Source organism: Ammodytes marinus (genome assembly GCF_949987685.1).
Source record: "Ammodytes marinus genome assembly, chromosome: 5".
NCBI lineage: Eukaryota > Metazoa > Chordata > Actinopteri > Uranoscopiformes > Ammodytidae > Ammodytes > Ammodytes marinus.
Genome location: NC_137234.1, coordinates 32,004,528 through 32,028,446, shown reverse-complemented (window position 1 = coordinate 32,028,446; position 23,919 = coordinate 32,004,528). Strand labels below are relative to the sequence as shown.

The 23,919-nt window shown below is 42.8% G+C and overlaps 2 protein-coding genes across 3 annotated transcripts in view; one reads left to right on the top strand and one right to left on the bottom strand.

The window, feature by feature from the left end:
* The first annotated feature begins 6,926 nt into the window (after window positions 1-6,926).
* Window positions 6,927-11,090, top strand: setd6 (SET domain containing 6, protein lysine methyltransferase). Its single transcript, XM_080027371.1, has 9 exons — window positions 6,927-7,001; window positions 7,438-7,521; window positions 7,674-7,818; window positions 7,933-8,074; window positions 8,487-8,681; window positions 8,787-8,916; window positions 9,522-9,702; window positions 9,795-9,931; window positions 10,690-11,090. The coding sequence occupies exons 1-9, from the start codon at window positions 6,975-6,977 to the stop codon at window positions 11,044-11,046; spliced, it is 1,398 nt and encodes a 465-aa protein (XP_079883497.1). The 5' UTR covers window positions 6,927-6,974; the 3' UTR covers window positions 11,047-11,090.
* A 1,234-nt stretch (window positions 11,091-12,324) lies between these two features.
* Window positions 12,325-23,919, bottom strand: part of cnot1 (CCR4-NOT transcription complex, subunit 1) — a 33,920-nt gene continuing 22,325 nt past the window's right edge. For both annotated transcript variants that reach the window (XM_080028207.1, XM_080028206.1), the window contains exons 33-49: window positions 23,771-23,875; window positions 23,495-23,614; window positions 23,020-23,214; window positions 22,721-22,863; window positions 22,514-22,622; window positions 22,222-22,391; window positions 21,654-21,885; window positions 19,977-20,225; window positions 19,474-19,637; window positions 19,196-19,313; window positions 18,962-19,063; window positions 15,861-16,034; window positions 15,570-15,719; window positions 15,292-15,472; window positions 14,918-15,050; window positions 14,695-14,829; window positions 12,325-13,258 (exon numbers count right to left, since the gene is read on the bottom strand). In XM_080028207.1, the coding sequence (XP_079884333.1) occupies window positions 13,180-13,258; window positions 14,695-14,829; window positions 14,918-15,050; window positions 15,292-15,472; window positions 15,570-15,719; window positions 15,861-16,034; window positions 18,962-19,063; window positions 19,196-19,313; window positions 19,474-19,637; window positions 19,977-20,225; window positions 21,654-21,885; window positions 22,222-22,391; window positions 22,514-22,622; window positions 22,721-22,863; window positions 23,020-23,214; window positions 23,495-23,614; window positions 23,771-23,875 (2,559 nt within the window). In that variant the 3' untranslated portion in view covers window positions 12,325-13,179. The remainder of the gene's footprint in view (window positions 13,259-14,694; window positions 14,830-14,917; window positions 15,051-15,291; window positions 15,473-15,569; window positions 15,720-15,860; window positions 16,035-18,961; window positions 19,064-19,195; window positions 19,314-19,473; window positions 19,638-19,976; window positions 20,226-21,653; window positions 21,886-22,221; window positions 22,392-22,513; window positions 22,623-22,720; window positions 22,864-23,019; window positions 23,215-23,494; window positions 23,615-23,770; window positions 23,876-23,919) is intronic.

Here is a 23,919-nt window from a genome sequence, read left to right as displayed (position 1 = left end):
TTTAGAACTCAAGGCTGTTTGCTATTTATTTATCCATGTTCCTCGTAACCAGGTTCCAGTGGAAAACAGAAAATGTTCCTGCAGAGTTGTGCATCACGCCGGCTAAAGGCTATATCTGTCCAGGCATGGAGGTTCCTTTCAAAGTGACTTATGCTCCTGTGGAACTGAGTAATGACACAAGATATGAGAACCTGTCATGCTGTGTGGAGGGCTCAGCCTCAGCCATTACCCTCACTGTAACAGGCTCCTGCATCGTAGCCTCCACTGTCAAAGAGGTTTGATTGATGCACATTTAAACACAATGGCTTATACACAATGTACTATAGCAATAATAGTAAAAGTGTTTTATTTTCTTTGACTGTTGGTACAAAATAAACAATGGCTGCTATGGCAGGGTGACATAACAATATCAGAGCATATCAGTCCCCTGACAAAACTGAGAATGTTCTGTATTAAAGTAACTGTTATCATTACGATGTTCCTACTGTAATACAGGTGCATGTAGGGACAAAAGGTTTTTATTCACTATCACATCTGATTTATGTAACACGTATTAGAAAGCAATGTAACTAAAAGGGTTCAAACACTTTTGGATATTGGTTTTGAGGCTTCTCCATCAGGCATAAAGGCCACAAGCTGCCTAGTCAGCAGTGTAGCTTCTCATTGTAAGGATGGTTAAAGGCCAGCAGCGCATATTATGAGACACTGAGTCAGCTACTTTTAAGAACAGACAGAGAGCTTTGACAGATTTAGAGATCAGTAAATATTTGGAAAAACCTCAGTCGATTCCAATTAGCTGATTAGCCATGCAACTGCCTTTGTACTGCCTTTTTTTTGTTGACAGTTCTGACCTCATTCTGAACTCTCCAGGTGGTGAATTTTATTTGCCCAGTACGTGGCTCCCACACTCAGTCCCTGCACGTGACCAACCCCATAAACCAGCAATGCAGCATCACACCTGTCCTAGAGGGCGAGCAGTGGAGCGCTGCTACCTCTGTGATCCTTGAACCCCACCAAAACAAGACATACGAAATCACCTACCGACCAGGGACAATGACTGATGATGGAAAAAAACACTTGGTAGAGGAGCACTGACATTCCAGCACAATCAGTTATTTATTTGTAGTTATTGAATTGTGTGACTATTCAGTGCAGGGCAAAGGACTCAATATAACATTGTGACATTGACTTCATCTCAGTTATGAACTTGTTCCATCTCTATGTCTTTTTCTGCAGGGATCAGTCTTTTTCTCCTTCCCTGATGGGACAGGCATACTGTACTCACTGCAGGGAATTGCTGAGTCTCCAAAGCCAGAGGACACCATTGTGCACGAGCTGCCTTCAAAGACGCATTACACAGAGTTGCTCCCTGTGCACAACTGGCTGTCCAAGCAACAGCGGTAAAACACACACACCTCTTTTTCTCACATTGTCATTTGATACATTGTTTTAACAATATTGATTACAGCAGCTGGAAATCCCAAGTTTAAAGCATTAAGTGTTTCATATTTTGTTAAGAAAACAGAAAAGACAGACACCTGATACTGTGATCATCATGTGAAATATCACTTGCTACACACATTATTTTGCATCACCCATGTGCAAAGTAAAGTGGAGCAAATCCTACCCCTTCAATTTAAAGACAACCCTTGCAAAATGTAAATTCTTAATGTGAGTGACTAAGGTGAACTACACAGATGACAGATAACTGTGTCTGCGTGCTTAGGTTCCGTGTGCTGATAGAGTTCCTGCTGAAACATGACAAGACAGATTCTACAGTGTCTCTCAATGGTCTAGAATACATTGATGTCCCTGCGTTGGCCACGAGGGACTACAAGATGTCATTCTTTACATACAGAGAGGGCCAGTACAACACCAAGGTTTGATCACACACACATTTCTTTGACCATATCTGAACATATTTCTGAGCCTTGTCCTTACCTTTAACTGGTTTCCTCAGGTGACGTTTCAAAATGATTTGTCTGGTGAGTATTTGTTCTACCTGGTGACCTTCAAAGCCACATCTCCAGGAGTCCTGTCCACCATAGAGCTGGAGACCGCTGTCCGTCGGATGGCCTCTGCCACCGTAGAGATGGAGAATCCCCTGACCACAGCTATCTGCCTAACAACAGAGTGTAAATGCCCTGAAATCAATGCTCCGTCTCAGCACACAGTGCCAGCACACTCCAAGGTGCATACTAAGTTCATTTATTCCTGCAAAAACAGCTGTGTGCCCCACAAGATTCAAGATTCAAGATTGTTTTATTGTCATATGCACAACAATTACAGAGTAGTCGCTGGCAATGAAATTCTTTAGTCCTGGGCTTTGTGTGATACTCAATGTGGCTGTGTGTATGTGTGTCTTCTCATTAGGGTTCTATGAGCTTTGAGTACCAGCCCCTGCGTTCAGGTGAGTCTACAGCCCGGCTGACTCTGAACAGTAGTGATCTGGGATGCTTCCACTACGATCTGCTTCTCAGAGCTCTGCCAGCACCACCAGAGAAAACCGTCCACTTCAACACGTGTCTGGGCAACAGCCACTCTGTTCTTGTTAAATTCATCAACTTCTCTCGCTTCAGAACAGAGTACTCATGCAAGGTAAGACTCACTTGACCATTTACATTTTCTCTTCTAGTGCTGCTTACTAAAGGATATCTGGGTAATATAATGAAAGTTTGATTCACTTGTCAACACAAGTGGATAATGTGTTTATAATTCCTTCATTCTTGTGATTCAGTGACGTACACCTACTCAAAACTACTATACTAACAGCTATTATTGTAGAGCACGACCAATAAATTATCAATTAAACACATAGTCTAGCACTTCATCTTCTCTCTGTTTGCCATACGTTCTGATTTTTTTTTGCTAAAATCCACTTAATCCCTATCGAAAACATGAATTGAGCTGAATAACTCAGGAGCCAGATAGCTGAAACCACATTCAAATAAGCCCTAAGCTTCTCATATCTTTGGGCCAAAAGCTGTGATGCAGAATTTGAACTCTCTGAAATAGTTTTAGTTACCTGTATGTTGTTTTCAGTGGTTATTTCCTTTGTTTAACAAGGTGCCTTTTACATTAGAAAGAAAGAAAAATAAGAAATCATTTTATATCGAAGGCCATCTATGATACCAGAGTTAGAATGACAGAATACAATTTTTTCAAAAAGAACTATTTTGTTTCATAACAACAATGCCAAAGTAAATGATACAGTTAATTTGGCCTTAGTATATTACACAGTGATTTATATCTGGTTTTCTTTCTCCTGCAGACTGATTGCCCGGACTTCATTGTAGACAAGAGTGTTGGTGCCTCTCCGGGTTTCCAGGGAGGGTTAGAGGCGAGCCTGGAGGTTTCTTTTGAACCTCTTCAGCTGGGACAAGTGAGAGGCCAGCTACACCTGTCCTCAGGAATCGGTGGTGAATACATCTTTCCCTTACATGGGATCTGCCTCCCTCCCAAAGCCCAAGGCCCTCTTTGTGTCAGGGCCGGTCGCAACCTCACCATCCCCTTCAAGAATGTTTTCCAGCAAACCACCGCTTTCTCTTTTCAGGTAAAGAACTTATTACCTAAAGGGGAGAATAACCAGATTAAACAAAAGTTCAAAATGTGATATGTCTGGAGGAGCAAACGTTTAGCTGAGAATGAAAGTGAATGATAACATCCCAATACAACCACTGTACAGAAAACCTTACTTACTTTTAGAAATATGTTCTATTTTTAACATTTTCTTTCAAACATTTACACTGGGTGCCGTGCCAGCCAGCCTGAAGCAAGCTGCTGTTAATCAAGCCTGGAAAAGTTCCAGTGGTGCAGTCTGGCGTTAATACTCCCCTGCTGATACTCTTCACAAATCCAGCTTCCACAAAATGAAATTTCAATTAACATGTTTCAGTCTTTAATTGCAATTTTAATTGGTTTCTTATTCACCCTCTTTCTAGGTGGACAACCCTTGTTTTACTGTCAGAGGGGTGGACACCATCCTCTCCAAAAAGAGCCAAAACATCCTGATATCCTTTGAGGCCCCTTCAGGAGGCTTCCCAGGGCCCTGGTTTGGCAAGCTGACTATCTCCAGCCAGCGCTCTGAGGGCCACAGCAAACCTTGTTCTTGGGTCTATTACCTGAAGGGCTACCGTCCTGATTCATCTTAGAGAGAGAGATATGTACACACTAACTTACACACATGCAGTTGACTGTAGAGACATACACAGATGCCAAAGTGTATGTGCATAATCGACTGTTTGGACTTTATAGTGTTTTTAAGATGCTTAATTGAATCTGTGTGTATGTATTTATTTATGCTATTTAAACAATAAGTTGTCTAAATTGTGTCCATAAATATTTTAATGATCTGAATAAATCCTGCGTATAAAACCTGCCCAGGCCTGTCATTTCATAGCCTGGAGAGACCAGCCTGATCTTGTGAGCTTCACATTAGTTTCTGGAACTAGTCCTGGAACTCCAATTTGTGTGTGTGTGTGTGTGTGTGTGTGTGTGTGTGTGTGTGTGTGTGTGTGTGTGTGTGTGTGTGTGTGTGTGTGTGTGTGTGTGCGTGCGTGCGTGCGTGCGTGCGTGCGTGCGTGCGTGCGTGCGTGCTTGCATGTGTTGCAGGCAGCCATTCTCTCATTAGACCCTCACTACTTTAGTCTGGCACCACCCGCCTACCTACTTCCGCTCAATTTTCATTTCCCTTCAGTAGTCTGGCACCACCCGCCTACCTACTTCCGCTCAATTTTCATTTCCCTTCAGTAGTCAAATGAATTGAAGAACGATGGTCTGGTAGGACCAGGCTATCACTGCTTGCTTGTTTCTTATCCTTTGTTGTTATCGTCTTCCCCCTCATCTTTACCCTAATGCACCTTTCTCTGTATTCTTTAAACTTCTTTCATCCTGTGTCCACCGCCCCTCCTTCCTCTCCTCCTCAGACCGGCCAAGAAAACATCCATTCTTAATAGGGTTAGGAGATGGATGGCCCCTTTATCCGTTTCTCTCTCTTTCCTCTGAATTTGATAAATTGAGGTTGACCAACTGCAAGTGAACATTAAATACATTAAATACACTGAACATCTAAGATGTGAACCCAACTGCCCTTGGCAAGAATCTAACCCCAATGCCAAATAGCCTGTCTTACTTTAGTGGTGTCAACTTGGCCTTCAAATCTTATGTAGCCCAATTGTGCCATGTAGTGGTCACAATTATACATTTACCGTACTTTACTGTTCATGACACTGAACCCTGAAAGCACTGATTCTCTATACAGGAGATTGATGAAAAAAAACTACTCTTAAAATACATTAGCTCAGTTGGTAGGGCGTCCCCCCCATGGGCCTCGGCCAGCAGTGGACCCGGGTTCGATTCCAACCCGCGGTCGTTCTCTGCATGTCACTCCCCTCTCTGCCCCATTTCAACACTGTCAATAAAGCATAAAAATGCAAAAAATATATATCTTTAAAAAAAAATAATACATTAAAATATATTGTAAACCATGCTGAAAAGCAGACAAACTAAAAAACTAAAGAACCTAAAAACCTAAGCTAATTTGGTGTATTTAAATGTATATGGTTTACTTCAGGACAATACGTTTACATGCCAAATTATAGAAGCCTATCATGTTGTGATCAGCTGGTTGCTGTGTGTCCCTCCTCCTGTGCCTGCCACTCCCCCTGTGTGTCTCCGCTCGCCTGGTCTGCATCAGCAATTAACCCACCTACATACACCTCTGGCTTCCCTGCTGTCGTTGCCAGATCGTACTACGCACTACTATAGTGGTAACTATACGTGCCTGGCTCCAGTATATACAGGTCCTTCTCATATAATTAGCATATTGTGATAAAGTTCAATATTTTCTGTAATGTACTGATAAACATTAGACTTTCATATATTTTAGATTCATTACACACTACTGAAGTAGTTCAAGCCTTTTATTGTTTTAATATTGATGATTTTGGCAAAAAAGTAAAGAAAAACCAAAAATCCCTATCTCAAAAAATTAGCATATTTCATCCGACCAATAAAAGAAAAGTGTTTTTAATACAAAAAAGTCAACTTTCAAAATAATTATGTTCAGTTATGCACTCAATACTTGGTCGGGAATCCTTTCGCAGAAATGACTGCTTCAATGTGGCGTGGCATGGAGGCAATCAGCCTGTGGCACTGCTGAGGTGTTATGGAGGCCCAGGATGCTTCGATAGCGGCCTTAAGCTCATCCACAGTGTTGGGTCTGGTGTCTCTCAACTTCCTCTTCACAATATCCCACAGATTCTCTATGGGGTTCAGGTCAGGAGAGTTGGCAGGCCAATTGAGCACAGTAATACCATGGTCAGTAAACCATTTACCAGTGGTTTTGGCACTGTGAGCAGGTGCCAGGTCTTGTTGAAAAATTAAATCTTCATCTCCATAAAGCTTTTCAGCAGATGGAAGCATGAAGTGCTCCAAAATCTCCTGATAGCTAGCTGCATTGACCCTGCCTGACAGTACAGCACCTAGTGGCCACCTGAGGGATGACAACACACAGGCCTAATAGCCGCACGAGAATTTAAGTTTTTAAGACGTTTCCAACACAAGAATGATACACTGTGTGCATGATTTACATACAACTGCTTACAAAGACTACAACCTATAAACAATTATTGAACATTAGGTTGGTACAAAGAACAAATAAATACATTTCTAAGGATACTTTTTAGCTTTGGTGCTAGTCTTTTGATTGTATTCACTTAAGTATGTCCTAGAGCTGTCACAAATAATATGTAAGCTTGTTTTTATGCTCATGACCGGTCACTATAGTAGGATTATGATAAAATTAGTTTTAAAACTATGCTGTCTGAATGACATGCAAGGTATGCGAATGCATTAGCTGCCTGCAAGTCAGCGTTTTGGGTCAATCTTAACCCACGTTTCGTTCACTGTCCGCATGCTCGAGTTAGCTTTGTAAGCTAACCAGTTCTGAGCCTGACTGCATTTACACTAACAAGATGGCAACAGAAGCAAAAAGATCCAAGGTGACCATTCAGCCAGTTTGAACCTTATAACCAGCTGTTGTATATGCGTTTGACTGTTTGTGTATACTTAGTTGTTGCAGTCAGTTTTGTGTGAGAGTAGCTGCTACCGATGTATACTTTATATAACTCTTTGTGTGCTAAAGTTAGTTAGGACGCGTGCAGCCTACTGAACGTTAACGGTGTGAGGTTGTGGTTTTCCAGATGTTGGTGTGATTCGTTCCATTCATTCCAGTGAGTTACTCGTTCACTACAGCGTAGCGGTTACTTTGTCTCTCTTGTCGTCTATTAGGAGCAAACATGTTTTGCAATGTTTCTGTCTTAAATAAGGATATCCTACATTTCATTTTCGTAGTAAAAACCAAGTGCTCCGGAACATTAGGTCACTCATGCATGCCTGATCGTGCTGATGTTTAGGTTTTCATCCTTGCGCTGACAGGTAGATAGTGGCTCAGACTTCTCCAGTCCACTACAGAACTTTCTACAATGGTGCCACAAAGTGGACTTGGTACTCAGCAACAAGGTATGTTATAATAACTTCCTGAACCCAGCTCCCTTTAGACTTTCTCAATTGAATCAACCAGGCAGACTGTTATATTTGTTTTCATTATAAATGTGCAGTTCCTGTATTTACCTGAATTAAGCCCAGATTCTGGATCATACATCTCTCTGTAGGTGTGTGTGAGAAAAGAGGGAACAGTGGCAGAGTATGGGATGCTGGCGAAGGACAACATCGAGGAGGGGGAGGTTTTATTCACCATCCCCAGATCGGCTCTCCTCCACCAGGGAACGACTGCCGTCTCTGCCCTGCTGGAGGAAGGTGATCACAAACAAGTTCTCCCCAAAGACTGAAGCTTTCTGCATCATCACCGTCTTCATCATCATCATCCTACCGTTTGTTTACCCCTCTGCTTGTCCTGTGATCCCTCCACAGAGCGCTCGTCTCTGGAGAGTTCGTCCGGCTGGGTTCCCCTGCTGCTGGCTCTGCTGTACGAGCACACGTCCCCACAGTCCCACTGGAACGCCTACCTCTCTCTGTGGACCGACTTCAAGACACTGGACCACCCCATGTTCTGGTGAGAAACACTTTTTAATCTGTGTTTTAAAGGTTGAGTCAGCGATTCTGGAGTATGCTATCTCCTCCAAATCCTCTACCTTTGTGCACGTTGAAAATGTGTTCCTGTTTTAAAACACAGTCTAGGCTCTGTAAAACGGGTATGTTGCTAGCTATGGTGGGCCATTTTGTTGACATACCCTTTCTTTACATAGGCTACTGGTTTATAGAGCCTAGGCTGTGTATTGACACAGGATTTTATTGTCAGCGCAAACACAGTATGGAAAGTTGATCATGAGGAGATATTCACTGATTTTGAAGAAAAAAAAGTGATTTTGACAACAAGTGTTCTCCAGAATTGCTAACCCCACCTTTAATCCCCATCTTTTAAATACATTTGTTTGTTTCTAGTCACTTAGTTTTCATCCATTCAGGTCTAAAGAGGAGAGAGACAGACTGTTGAGGGGGACAGGTATTCCAGAGGCTGTGGACAGGGACCTGGCTAACATCCAGGGGGAATACACAGAGGTGGTCCTTCCCTTCATCGCCAAGCATCCTGCCCACTGGAACCGCCACACACACACACTGGAGCTGTACACACAGCTGGTGGCCTTCGTCATGGCCTACAGGTCAGTGAGCGTGAGACTAAATACACTGGTGTTGTGTATGAAACCATCTGGATCTTCCTATCCTCGTCCTCCTAAACTTACCCCCCTGATCTCTCTCCTCTGTAGTTTCCAGGAGCCACAGGAAGAAGAGGATGATGAAGAGGAGGAGAAGGCCCCCAACCTACCCATGATGGTTCCAATGGCCGACATGCTCAACCATGTGTCCAATCACAATGCTAACCTGGAGTTTACACCGGTGAGTCGACACAGAAGCTCCTGATATGCCAGGGGACGTTTTGTTTTAAATGTCAGAGGGCGACACTGGCATTATCTAGTGGTGAAAACTCTAGACTGCACTTAATTATGCACATGCCATTGCTTACCCTTCCCTTTGGTGGAATTAACTGAATCTACTGTGGCCTTCAAGGGCAAGATGCTAGTTCCTAAAGATGGCTTCATCCACCATTGCCTCAAGTTTTTCCACAATATCAAGAGATGAGGGGAAGATGTATAGTTCTTGATTCTATATTACTTCTTCTTCTAATAGTTGCATTTCCCCAGGATACTCACTATGTATAAAAATACATAAGGCCGTTAAGCTGGTCCGTTCCGTGCTGCTAGAAGCATGGTGGTGCAACTTGGGGGCAAGCATATTTACACAATTTTGTATTACAATAAAACATACTTAAGAATATTATAATATTTCTACCAAGTCTGTTCTGAAAAAGGCCAATTCCCTTAAACACAGCTCCTTCAAAATAAACACTATATTTGGACCAATCAATTAACTGCCCAGTTTACAGTGTTAACTTCCCCGTATCCCTTTTTTATTTCTCACACGCTTCTTCTCGTCTTTCTCAGGACAGTTTGAAGATGGTTTGCGTGCGCCCTATTCGTAAAGGTGAAGAGGTTTTTAACACCTACGGGCAGATGGCCAACTGGCAGCTGCTGCATATGTATGGCTTCACAGAGCTGCATCAAAGCAACAGCAACGACACGGCCGACATCCCCAGCGCCAACCTCTACAAAGTGGCCACGCAAGGTGATAGTTGACACGCTACAGTGCCACCAGAGGAACAGGACAGACGCTTACAAGGGAAGTGCGTTCTCATAAACACTCCCTTCTCTTTCCAGGTTTTCAGTTTGATTTGGAGAAGCAGCTGGTAGAGGAGAAGAGGGAGATGCTGTGTCAGATAATGCAAGAGAAAGCAGCCTTTGTCTTTGGCAAACAGGGCTGCTTGACAGACACTGAGCTACACACTGCGCTCAAGGTGAGGGACCGTGCTGTCTAACACCAAAACCTGACGGCGGGTTTCAAAGGAGCATGTTTTTTTAAAACAATCGTTCAAAAAAACACTGACCCTAGCCAGAAGCTGAAAACACAGAATATTAGTCAGATTCCAAAGTTTCCCGACTGCCTGTGACTGCACCCCGAAAGACTCTTGTGTCATTTTGTAATATAGATTCAAAGTTAAGCCAAAAATGCATTGCTTTATCAAAATATAGCATTAACATGTATTTTTTTCAAATATATGCTAAAAAATCAACCATTTGCATGATCAAGATGATGTAAAGAAAAAATAACATACAATTCTGCCCTCCTTAGTATTACTGGGCTAGCAGCCATGTTTGTGCCGTGCCATCCCTTTTTCAATCATGTATTTTAAATACTTGTGTGCACTTGGGAACATTGTTTCCCCCTTTTTTTATGTAATGAGAATTATCAAAGGAATTTTAACATTCAAATCAATTTTCCTTTTTTATTATTTATGCTTTTATAACTGTGTTGTACTGCTAAAAAGACATTTAGGAGTGCAGCTATTCCAGCTTTTAGCCATGGTCATGCTGTTATAAAGTAAGCAGCCCAATATTAGTAAAAATGTGACAGGAGCCAAAACAGCTGAGATATGGCATAGTGTGTGAATAGGGTTATGATGACCTGTTTGCTTGCACTCGGCACAGAAACTGGAAAATGACACAAAGCCAGTTTGTTACAGATTAATATTTGAGGCATGTATGTGCTCTTCAGGTGCTGTGCATGTCAAAGGAGGAGTTCTCAGATTTCAAAGAGAATGAAGGATGGGAGGAAGAGGAAGACGACGAGGAAGAAGAGACCATTTCCCTGGCTTTCTCTAACGAGGGTCTCCCCGCATTAAAGGCTTCGTGGAAACGTCTCATTCACGAAGCAGCGCGTCTGACCGTGAGGGCCTACACACACCACAAGGAGGAGGGGAAGATGGAGGGAGAGGGGATGGACATAGACCAGGCACTGATCCAGGACCAGGCAGCAATCGCAGCACTGAACAGCAGGCAGCAGAAGGCACTGCAGGTACGCTGCGGACAGAAGAGCATCCTGTACAGACTGATAGAGCTCACCAAGTCATGAAATTATCTCCAGCAGTGAGGTGTGGTTTTTTGTCTTGTTTTTCTTTTATCTGAAACGGCTCTCTCAAATCAGTCAATAAATGTTTTTCTTTAAAACTGGTGTCTGGTTTTTAAGTCCCCGTTTTGCACTCCTGCTGACTCAACCAGGTAAGTGATAATAGATGTTTCACTAGTATTTTAATCTTGCAATGTAAAGTGCCTAATTTATATTCTACCAGCTCTGTGTTTGAGAAGTGATTATTATTATTATTACTACTCTATATTCATAAAGCAAAAATTTAAATTTAAGAAAGTATCACGCTCGTTTTTATCTAATCAGGAGACGGAGCGCTATAAAGAGGCGTGTCTCTGTTCCAAGATAGTCAATCCCTGCGTTCCGAATCGCATACTTTCTACTATTTAGTATGGTTGAAAAAAGATTTAGTATGCCGCCGATTCTTGTGGCCAGATTTAGGATAGTTAGAAAGACCCAGATGTCTAATACATCCAGCCAAGATTTTTAGTGTTCAGCATCCTATTTGGGCGATTTTGACCCATAATCCAGTGCGCACCTGAAGTGACGTCACATCAACGAAGCCTCCATATGAAACGGGGATGCGACGGCTATAACAGCAAGAGGCAAGATCAAGGCGCAAAGTTATGATGAAATAATAAGTAAAAGTATGTCGCAATAGTATGCCTACTGCATCCTAACAAGATTATTTTTATTGTCGGATATAGTATGTAGAATAGAAAAAAGAAAGAGTATGCGATTCGGAACACGGAAAGTTTACTAACAGCCTCAGCCAGTATCTCACCTCCAATATACAAAGAAATGCATCAGTTTAAAAGGGGAAAACCTTTGATTTAAAACATTTCTAAATACGCAAATATTAACATGCAGTAGACAAAGCAAACCACCTCTATTTGCATCTTGTTCAAGAATTCAAAACCTATTGCATATTCAATCTTTTTCAAAGTAATGCCTTTAGATAACGAGTGTAGATATGGGTGGCCACATTAGATAACCTCAGAGCTGCAGGTCTGTTCGACAGAGTAGTAACATTTCCTAGTCCTGTAATCCAGCTCAATTGTGTCCACCCAGTCTTCTCTCCATGTGCATGATACTAGAGAACATTTTAGTTTTAATGAAGTTTTAAAAGTATGCTATTGTGATCAGAAAAACAAATAAGTATTTCATTTAGGTGTGAACTATGCTTAACAAAAAGATACTTTTGAAACATCTGGTATTTTAGCACCATCCACTTTTATCTTGCAGTCCTGAATGAAACCAGATGGATTGCAGTTTGAATGCTTTATTTCCTGTATGTACGCATACTGCAGTTAAGTAGCAAGAACTAAAGGCAAACTAGAAAGGACTACAAAATACAACACATGGACCAATACATTTACAAAACATTCAAAATGTTACAAAATGGGCTGTATTGGTCCTTCTATTGTTGTTCTTCAATTTGGATCTTTGTACAAGTTGTCAAGATACATGTCACCATTACTTTGCACAATTTACAAGTGCCAGGGAGAGACTTCCAGAGCCTGTTTCAAATGGACAAACCATCAGTAAACTATCTCCACCAACACACCAGGAGTAGACCCCCACCCCACCGGGGAGTCTGACCCCCAACTTCCTGTCCCACTCAGAGATAAAAAGGAATCAAATGAAAGTAGCAGGCAGCTTTTTTCTTCTTCTTCAATCTACCATTCAGCCTCTGAAAGCAACCAAAAGTCAGAAAAGGGGATTTGTGTGGGAGGGAAGCAAACCAAGGACTTTGGTAGTGAGTGAAAATGTGTTATGGTGTCTTTACATGTCAGGATACATTTTCTTTTGACATGTGAGTTGCTCTCCACTTATCTAAAGCTCCCGTTCTCCCTTTTTTCCAATATTTACATCAAAGCATCAAAAAAGTATATTAAACAGCATATCTCAATCCATTCTCTCACATTTCAATTCAGCCCCAAAGGGATAAACAAAAAAAAATCTAACTCCTTAGATCCGTGAGCAGTAGTCCTTTCATCCACATTTCAAATGACAGTTTATCCAGTGCCAACAGCAAAGGGGGAAGTGTGTGTGTGGTGGGGGGAGTGGGTCAAGGCGGCGGTGTCTCTCCCGTGGGCTTTGAGCTGGCTGGTACACAGGCTAGCTGGCACCGGTGCCCTCCATCACCTGCTGGGCCTGCTTCTGTCCCATGCAGCACTGGGCTACAGACTGGAACAGCCTGAGGAGAGAGCGAGAGAACACATGAAGGCCTTTGAAAGAGCAGCACTACTGGTAAAAAGACAAGATCATTCTCCCAACAACAACCAAACCATTAAAGTTCTCTGTTCTGGCTCAGTTATAGGGCCCAACATTGTGGTCACAGAAGTAAAAATCCCATTACCATTACCATACCATGGCGGTTTTGATTGATTAATATAATAATGTCATAACCATCCAAGGTAGACTTAACATGTGCTACCTCAGTGTGAAACAATGGTATATGTTCCTGTAGTTTGTATGATATCAACCCCGTTTTACTACAGGGACAGCAGAGAAGAAATGGTAAATGTAAAAAAAAAAGTTGGGGATGAATTGGGATGTACGGTGGCGCTGAGCATTCACCAAATAAAAAAAAGTTTCAGAGCAGGATCTCGTAATTACGAGATAATATCTCGTAATTACGAGATAAAGATCTCGTAATTACGAGATAAGGATCACCCTCTCATTCATCAATAACGATGTGTGTGTGTGTGTGTGTGTGTGTGTGTGTGTGTGTGTGTGTGTGTGTGTGTGTGTGTGTGTGTGTGTGTGTTTGTGTGCAGACGAGGTGAACCTAGCCATAGGAAAACGTAGGCAATAGCCTTGGTTTCCGGACTACAATGGGCCCCATAATCAATACAATTATTTTAAATATTTGTTTACTGTTCATTCATTAATCAGCGATCGCATTGGGAAATGAGGGATACACTTTCACTTTGTATATGCAGTTTGTTCATTATGAGCCACCGGAGCCACCGTACTGTGTTGCCTCATCCAATCAGAATGCCCGGTGGGCTAGTTCACTTTTACCTCCTGTTTGTTACTGTATCGGAACGCAGTTTTATTGAATGCTTTGATTAAATGCAGTCGTTAAACTCGGTGTAATCCATGACTCATACAAACACATAAGAACTTTCTACAAGGAGGGCATGACAATGATAGCCATGTCAACTTTGTGCAGATATGCAGTCACTGGGACTATTCAGGAGAAAAGCCCAGTCGGACCTCAGCAGCTGATCACGGGCGTAAAGCCGAAAGTGTGTCCCTCAGTAGCCTACCCGATGCGATCGCTGATTAATGAATGAACAGTAGCCTAAACAAATATTTAAAATACGTTTATTGATTATGGGGCCCATTGTAGTCCGGAAACCAAGGCTATTGCCTACGTTTTCCTATGGCTAGGTTCACCTCGTCTGCACACAAATACACACACACAGACATCGTTATTGATGAATGAGAGGGCGATCCTTATCTCGTAATTACGAGATCCTTATCTCGTAATTATGAGATCCTGCAGTGAAACTTTTTTTTATTTGGTGAATGCTCAGCGCCACCGTAGGGATGTTTACTTCAGGAAGCTGTTGAGCTCTGATGTGCACAAATACCACAGAAGAAGGAATCACAGAGGTAACCTACTTTTCAATCTCAGGGGCACAGTGCACAAAGTCGTGGCTCCAGAACTTGAAGGCAGGATTCTTGATCAGCTCGATGAAGGTGATGAGGAGACCCCATGGGTGCGGCCTGTTCACTATCAGCCTCTCCAACAGAACCCTGCAAGAGGAGCAGAAAGCTTTAACAAACAGCACTTGGATTTCTAACATTTAAGTCTGTGACGGCTTCATTGTGCAGTCCATCTCACCTGGTGATCTGCTCCTGGATGGCCTCGGTGTTGGCCTCGGCAAACAGGTAGAGCATGGTGCAGCTGAAGTAGTGGGTGTGGCTGTTAGGGTAGCGCAGCTGATTGGCGATCGCGTTCAAAAACAGGTAACGCCCTGAAAAGACAACAGACGAAAGATGCTCTACTTTTATAAAATGCAGAGCTTTAAACAAATCTGGTTCTTGTTCTCTGCATGTCACTCCCCTCTCTGTCCCATTTCAACTCTGTCCCTACACTATCAATAAAGCATAAAAATGCCCAAAAAATATCTTAACAAAAAAAGAAAACCCACAAAGTGTCACACTGCAAAAAAAACAGCACTATTCAACTGTACGACAGAAAAGTGACCACCCTACCTTCAGTGTCCAGGTCCACAGCCAGGTTCTGGAAGATGTCCATGTGTGCAGAGTGGGTGATGGTGCTCATGGAGGGGGTGCTGCCCTTGTTATGGATGTGAGCGATTGCCTGTGTGCCTACATACAACACCAGGGCATTGATCAGCTGGATGTTGTAGCGGTTCCCTGGTTCATTAGACACCTGGGAGACAGAAAAGATGGCAAATGAACAAAAGATGCTATTGTGTGGATTCGTTCAATAATAGTTGTAATTTAAAATAGATAGACACTGTTCCTACCTGCAGGTTGCTGCGCAGCTCAGACAAGAAAGTGACTGGTGAACGAGTCTTCAGATACGAGTCCAGGTCCTTCTTGAACTGGGAAGGCATGACGCCTGTGAAGTTGGTGAGGATACGGGGAGCGATGTTGATCTCACTCAGCATGTCCACCTGTAGCCGGGTGGTAACGATAAACAGATTTATGAAGTCATTGGTCATAAACAAACGAAGATGAAAATGGCAAAGAGAGGCGTCCCCCTCTTGATAGTGTGTGTGTGTGTGGGGGGGGGGGGTGTAGGTGTGTGTACCTACCTTGAGATTGGGTGTGAAAGGGTCAGGGAGCCTCATGTTGCGTGGAAAGGCACTGAGGATGAGGTTGCGGAGCTGGATGCAGTTGGGTGGGATGACATCACAGAACCCATAATGGTAGTCGCACAGGAACTCTGGGAAGTCATGCAGCAGGACCAGGAGCACTCGCAGTGTGCCCTAAAAGAAACAATAATAATAATACAAAAAATAGTTTCAGGTTATGTAATCCAAATTTTATCAGGAAACTTGTTTTAAAAAATCTGATATGATAACATCATGGCTTACATAAACAGTTCATGAGACTTTAATACTCAAAACCAAAAACACATTATAATCATGGACGTCGATTTGGCTAAACAAGTGGGGGGGACAAACAGGCATTCTGGAGTGCATTTTCAAAAGTGGGGGGGACATCTTTTTTTCTCTTTAGTGCAGGTAATGAACGGTTCTGAAAGACGGCATACCCGCTCACTAATGAATACAATGTATACAAAACACTGATGTCTGACACATTTGATGAAAAAAGCATTTTCAAAAAGCAGCGGACATATGAGCCACTAGCTGCCCAACCAAACATGACGTAAACAAAAGGAGCTTGGGAAGGGTTAATATGTTTGATGCACGCGCGCTCACCGGCCGGCGGGGAGACAATTCTTATCAGCGGTATCTTGACAGGCTATCAACACACACCTCAGAAGAGAAGGTGCAGAGGGGTATACTACGAAACAAACTCAACAGAGCCCGGCTCTCTTTTTTTGATCTGGTTCAACATAACACACACCCTCGCTCAGAGCTAACCGGTATCACGAAGAAAGTTATCAACCTCTTATGTTGAACGAGGGTTTCGGCTTCAGGCTCTGTGCGCGTCCCCATGAAAGGGGGCGTTTGACCCGTCATTTGACTCTGCATCCGCACAAAATGGACTGATCTTGTGCCGCTAACTTTACACAAACGGACTGATTGTGAGCAGCTGAGTAAAACAAAAGTGTGTCGCCAACTTCATTCAAGAGGAAGAGTTTGTCAGTCTGAATTATTACAGCAGAAATCAGAGAGCCGAAAAAAACTCTTACTGCAAATAGGCTAAGGAGAGTGGAATGCTGCCAGCATGGAAATGATTTATTTATCTTGCCGATCGTTCTCGCAGTGCGTAACGTGACATTATAAAACAATGAAACGTTGAACTCGGATTTAAACACTATACCATTTAGCCTAATATATATATATAGGCTACTTTGCTATATGTATAGCACTACGCCTATAGTCCCACACTTAAGAATGTAATTTAAGTCTGACACTGTCCCCAAATGAATAGCCTATGGAAAATCACTTTAGTTTTGGGCCACATCATAATGAATACAATTTGATTTAGACTATTAGCCTTTTATTTGAATCTTACAAATACCAATAGGCCTACATTAAAAAACCTGTAGTCTGGATTTTTCGGACAAATATGAATCTACTGTGAGAAGCTTAAACTGCGAGTCTGCAGCGATGTCCGAACTGTGACAGCTGTCACCTGTCACGTCCCAACTGTAATCGCTACTGATGAAAAGAAAGAAGCCCACAGTGAAATAATGTTGCAAACTGTGATTTTATAGAACGCTTTATTAAGAGCCAGTGTGTGTATATCGCCAGGTAAAACCATTTGAGGTGAGAGCATAGAGTAGCGCTGCATACAGTAGGTCTAGGCCATTTAACATTTTCTGCATCAATAACTATGCATGTGGCAAAAAGCCCCAGCGCGATGTTACAGTTCACTCTGCTGTAAGCCTTATGTTACGGCTTCGTTTCGTTCATTAACTTACTGATCAATAAGTTTACTTATTTAACGAGTTTCCTCAGTGAGAATATATCGCTCAGACAATATAGTCAGGTCCGCGGGATTTCAAAATGTGTAGTTTCCTTAAAGGGCAGCGCTCTGAGCCGAATTTAAGCTCAAACTCTGAAACAAAAACTGCTCTGAGCAGGTTAGCCGTGCAGCCTGTGTTACCACGGTAATCTAGCCAGGTAAAAAGAGAGCCACTTTTCGTGATACTGAAAACTCTGGCTTTAGACTCGACAGACCTCGCTCAGCCCTTAATCTCGCTTCGTAGTATACCCCTCAGGTAGGGGGCTCGCCTGTCCCGCTTCTAATGCACAGTGCACATCAAACATAACGTTAATGCGCGTTCAGAAAGAGGAAGTCACGGCACTCATGTCTGTTAGCTTTTCAAAATAAGAATTTGAAAATAAAAGTCCGCAAAACAAATGTTATTTTGGGGATTAATTTCTCCGCGTGAGAAATTTGAGGTGTGGCGTGTGAGAGTGTGAACGGGTTGATTTGCGTGTGTCTCACGGCCAAAGAGTGAGACTTGGCTACCCTGCTTAAAGCCACTCGCCTTTGTCTCTCTGCTGCTGATTGAAATGCATCAGTCTTCTCTGGTGTGCAAACTAGCGGAGACTTCGGAGCATGTTCACTGTTTTGTCGTTGGTAGGCTATCCACTGCTGTTGTGCTATTTAAAAAAAGTTTACGGTCTAAGCCTACTAGTGCCGCTTCTACGCTTATCTGTTTAGGTTTAAACAGAGAGAAGGCGAAAAAGAGAGGCGAGAGGCTCACACCATGAGCCGACAGTTCAGCGCGCGCACAGAGAGAGAGAGAGAGAGAGAGAGAGAGAGAGAGAGAGAGAGAGAGAGAGAGAGAGAGAGAGAGAGAGAGAGAGAGAGACACGCTGTGTTTTAATACGGCTGGACGCACTCCATGTCCGGCTTAAAAAGTGGGGGGGACAAAATGAGTCTTGACGAAAAGTGGGGGGTACATGTACCCCCCATACCCCCCGTAATCGACGTCTATGATTATAATAAGCTTTGGTACAGAGTAAGGCTCATGATATTGGTACTGGTCTATCAATGTATCACATAATAAAGTATCACAGTGTATCGTTTAGTAATTGGGACCATCGCACTCAGTTTGGTTGTTGCTTGAACAAAAAAAGATTAAATGTGTCAAAACCATTTACAAGTTTCAAAGCAAAGTTCAGTCCAACAACCCAACTGACAGAAACATGGGCTTCACTGCCTCCAAACTGGTCTGATGCTTGAACATGAATGAAAGATGAGACGGCACCTTGTAGAGGATTTGCATAGGTTTGTTGAGCTCTACATTCCTCAGGAAAGGGGCCAGGTACTTGAAGAGATCAATCAGCAGCTGTGCGTACATGGGCCATCCCTTCAAGACAAAGTCAGTCTATTAGACCAAAATTCAGACACCAAAAATACAAGGAATGCAGCAACACTTGTATATGAATGAGAGTGAATGTAAGATGTGTGGAAGAGATATTCTTGTCTTATTCCTGCATACCTTCTGCTGTGGTGTGTGCGCTAGCATCCTGGCGATAAAGATGCGATGGGAGATGAGTTCCAGCCAAGCGTACACAAAGCCTGGTGCTTTGGTGGGTCTCAGGATGTGGAAGGTATTACTGCAGGCAAACAGGAAAATGTGAGAATGAACCAAAGTGCAGTGCTCTTGTGTTCATTTTAAATCACAGCTCTTGCTGAAGACTCTATTTTAAACACTGTACACAGTTCCCTGGCAGGAGGGCACCCTTTATGTATGATCAATCCATGTGGAAGACTTACCAGAAGGCTGTGAGTGTCTGGAAGTTGATGGTCTCCAACACATGTTCAGGGGCATTGAGCTCCAACAGCAGCATGATGAAGATGCGGTGGTATGGCAGCTGCTGGAATTCTGTCTGCCGGACATCATGGTCCTGGATCAAAACCCCAACTACGATACCCAGCACCTAGGAGAACAATCACGTAAACCAGTTGGTCAAAGGTGTCCTGCCTAAGAGGAGCATTTATATTGTCTGACCCTGGTGAGATTTTATGATCAAATGGAAATTACAAAAAGGCTTTCCAGTCATCAAAGAACGAGTCTGAGATACTTTGATAGATATTTAAATAAGTTATGAATCCAATCAAAAAGTCTTCATTACACATCCCTGATCTATGAAGAGTTCTTTGAAAGCCCCTGCAAAAATCATGAATCACCACTACTAAAACAACATTTTCTTTGATGAGCTGTTTATAAAGAATTATATTTTCTTAATCAGGAATACATTGTAGTCGTGTTGCAGTACCTTGTTGAGGAGGTTGATTTTAGTCACTGTGTTGGTGGCCTCTCCAGAGTGTTTGACCAGCAGGGCGATGAGCCTAACAAAGGCATCCAGGTTGTGGTAACACTTGGCCCTGATGATGGCTGCACTGGCGGCTGGGTTGTGCTGCTGCTCCGCCTGAGCCCGGTAGCTTATCTCCACACACATTTCTGTGCACAGCCGGAAGAACCTTGTGATGAGGTCATCGGTCTTCAGAATGCCCTGCTGGTGCATCTGGAGGACAGACAAAGACAGGCAGAAGATGAAGATGAGGAGAACGAGAGTGGCCTGGATTTTTCATGATACCTGCATTTGATTTACTGTTAAATCCGGGACATAAGACAAACTTTAATACCTTTTTTTCTCCTCATCTAAAAAGTGGGGTGCATCCAATACACTGTTGTGACCAATATAACAAAATAAAATGCAGAGAGGTATTTAACCCAAAAGATGGCGCTATAGTCAAGCCTCACATCTGGCATTCAGATAAGCAAAAACAAGGGCTGTGTTCGGGATGCCATACTAACGTCCTACTCATACTAATTTTGACTTCAATTTCAGTATGTGACGGTTTGGGTATGCGAGAATTACCCCGATGAGTACTAACTTCCGGGAAGATTTTGGGTATGGATCGACAGGTTAGTTTTCCTACTCAACCGCCCCACAATGCACTGGGTCAATTCTACCCGCCCAGGAATATTAAATATTTTCGAGCAAGTTGCTAGGCAACAGCATTGTTTGGGGTCCGCGATCTGACAACTGTACGTGCAATAGATAAGAGATGAAGATAAATACCTAACAACATAAGAGTTACTAAGTGAAATGAGTGATGCCAGTCTCATAGTGGAGAGAGATCAGAACTGAATGCTGTGTTCCACACTCGTCCAGCTCAACTGACAGCTGTCAGATGAGCCGGACAAAGAGCGTCGGAGGAATCCACCGCCTCAAAACATGTAAATGTGTGAACAAATGAATGAATAATCAATTAAAGCTTACCTAAAAATGAGTGTGCCATATTACTGTTCATTGTATTTAGGATTTTAGCTCATTTGGATGCTGTTTTGACCGGCTGTTTTCATTTATTAGCGATATTATATCTACTTTCAGTTTCATTACTGAGTCGCCACGAAACGTGATTAGTGTTCTTAAAGATAACAAGAGGACTAAAACACAGACGATGAACACAGGACTGTATGTAAAAATCTAGTTCAATATCTAACCTGTGGAGGGCGGTAATACACTAAACAGCGTCTAAACGGCCTGAATCGTATAAGAAGAAGTAATTCTTTATTGCTTGAGTATACTTCAGTGTCAACGTTTCAACGCACCTGCATACACAAATCGATCTTTGAGTAGACAGTATGTAGTATATTAGATGTTGAGTATGTAGGAGGGAGGACGTTAGTATGGCTTTCCGAACACAACCAAACTGATTCTTCGATACTCACCCAGAGCATCATGGGAAAGCTAATATGCCTGTTAGAATCAAAGCTAACAACACTAAACGATCGATATTATGGATTTAACTTATACAGGTTTTTATTAATATTTAGCCATAGAAAACCTTTTCACCCATCTCTGGGATTAACCCAGAAAGAGACCGAGTCTTAAATACCGGTGCATTTTATACTCTAGATTTTACAGTAGGTGATGAATGAGTACCTGGCCAACAAAGGCAGAGAAAGCCTTGGTGCTGTCCCTGCCAGCAGCAGCTGAGTGGTACAGGTTGACCCATTCCCTTAGAAGGTACTCTGCCTTCTCCCTCAGGCCTGGAGGATCGTCATACTCCGAAGCCTGGGAAATCCCAGAATGCATCATGAAGTTGGGTCCACCGTGGGCCCGGTCGATCATGGCCTCATAGTTGGAGCGAACAACATCCATCAGCTGGGGAAGACTGGGGAAGAAGGACAATGAGATGAATGAGTTAGTTTGAAGCCCCCTCAGTTCAGAGTCATTTAAGTTATGCTAATGTGTTTAAAATTAAACGCCGACTTCCAGGTCGAGTGGCCAAAACAAATTCCATAATAGCCTTAAATATAAGTTAGTTTAATTAGTTTGATGATGGCAACCAATCCTTGTTTTAGTGTAAAGCATAGCAACTTGAATAAAATAAAATATATTCTAAGAGCTCTTCTATTCTACAAACTAAACTAGATGGGGTGATCACGGTGGTCTATGGATAAATAATCAACTAATGAAAGAAATGAAATATTTAATAGCAGTAGTGTACCCCTCAGGTGCGTTGGCTCTGGAGTGTGCACAGGTCCTCATTAAAGTCTCAATAGTGTGGAAAAGGTCGGCCTCTGTCACGTGGCTGACACTGCGTTCATCCACCAGCAGCAGTTTCACCAACTGCATGGCAAATGCCACTGCCATGTAATGCAGCCCGTTTTCCATTGACTGCAAGGAAACAAACCTGTTAGCTAGTAATCACACTTAAAAAGCTGAGTTACTGACTCCCATCCATTGAAGCGAGATAACATACAGTGCTAACTCTACAAGTCAAAGTGTTCATTGTGTACCTGTGCCAGGTGCAGGTCATACTGCTGCATATTCACAAGGTGGTTCCTGATCAGAAGCTCAACTGCCTCCACGTTGTATTTGTACTCATCACGGCATTCTATCAGACACCTGTAAACAAACATAGAAAACAGAATTATTAAAAAATAGCCTAAAAAAGGGCAGCATAGGATGATTAAAGATTTGAAATCCTCTTTGTCCAGACCCACCTTGTTATCTGCTTATTGCACCACTGTGGTCCATAGGCACGTCCATCCTGTAGGGCTTTAAGCACCAGCAGGTGGCACTCCCTGTAGCGGAGAAGCAAGTCAGCATCAGCCCCGCTAGTAGCATCCAGCAGACCTTCAACAGCCTAGGGGAAAAAAGAGAAAACAAGTTTAGTAAAGCAGACTACCATGGACTAATACTCAGACCAGACTTAAAAGGTGCAGTCAGTAATTCTGGAAAAAGCTTTTTGTCAAGATCACTTTGATCAAAATCAGTGGACTCCTCATGTTAGGCGCCCTACCTTCTGCAGTAGGCCGAGTGCAGCGATGCCATCCCTGGAGTTTCTGGCCAAGGCCACAGCTTCCAGCAGGCTGCGCAGAGACTGGGTCAGGGGATTCATGGCGAGCGCTGGAGGGGTAGCATGAAGATGCTGCTCCAGGTCTGCCATGCACTTATCATAGATCTGAGCCACGTCATCTGTGGCCCATGCCTGTTGCTGTTAACAGAGACACAGTGAGATGGAATGAGTTCTCAGGGTTTTCAAAACGACCACAACAATCTTTGACATACATTTCCCAACAACACAAGCAGCATCTAATTCACAGCTGTTTTAGTTTGTTAGACTGAATTATTATGACTTTGGGCTATCTTTTTTGCCTTTGGGCAAGATTGGCACAGTGGGAAAAAATAAATATACTTTCAAATTAGCAATTTAGTATCCTTCAACCTTCAATATCCCTATGTTTTGTTATGGGGCTCACAAGCAAAACATGTACCTTCATGGGCTGAGCCAAGAAGCCAGTGGGCTGGGAGAGATCGTTACTGGGTAAGAAACCCGGAACGTTCCTGGCAAACTCCTCATATACGGCCAGTTGCTTCGGGTCGACTCCTCCCACCTACAATACACACAAGCATTTTGTTACTTCAAAAAAGATGGTACCCACAGACTTTCCGTTTTTTGAAAAAGAAGTGAATCATTGGACAGTGACAGTTGCAGTGACATTATTAAGCTGCCACTAGCATAGGTTGGATGATAATGATAGAGGACTTACCTTGAGTCTGATCTGCTCAGGCATACGTTCAGCCTGGTATGTCAGAACAACAGGATCACAGTAACGACGTCCCTCTTGACGTGCATGCTTCCTCAGTTCAAACTCCTAGAAGAGTAGAGACCCGATTAGGAAATTGGGCACTTTAGCTT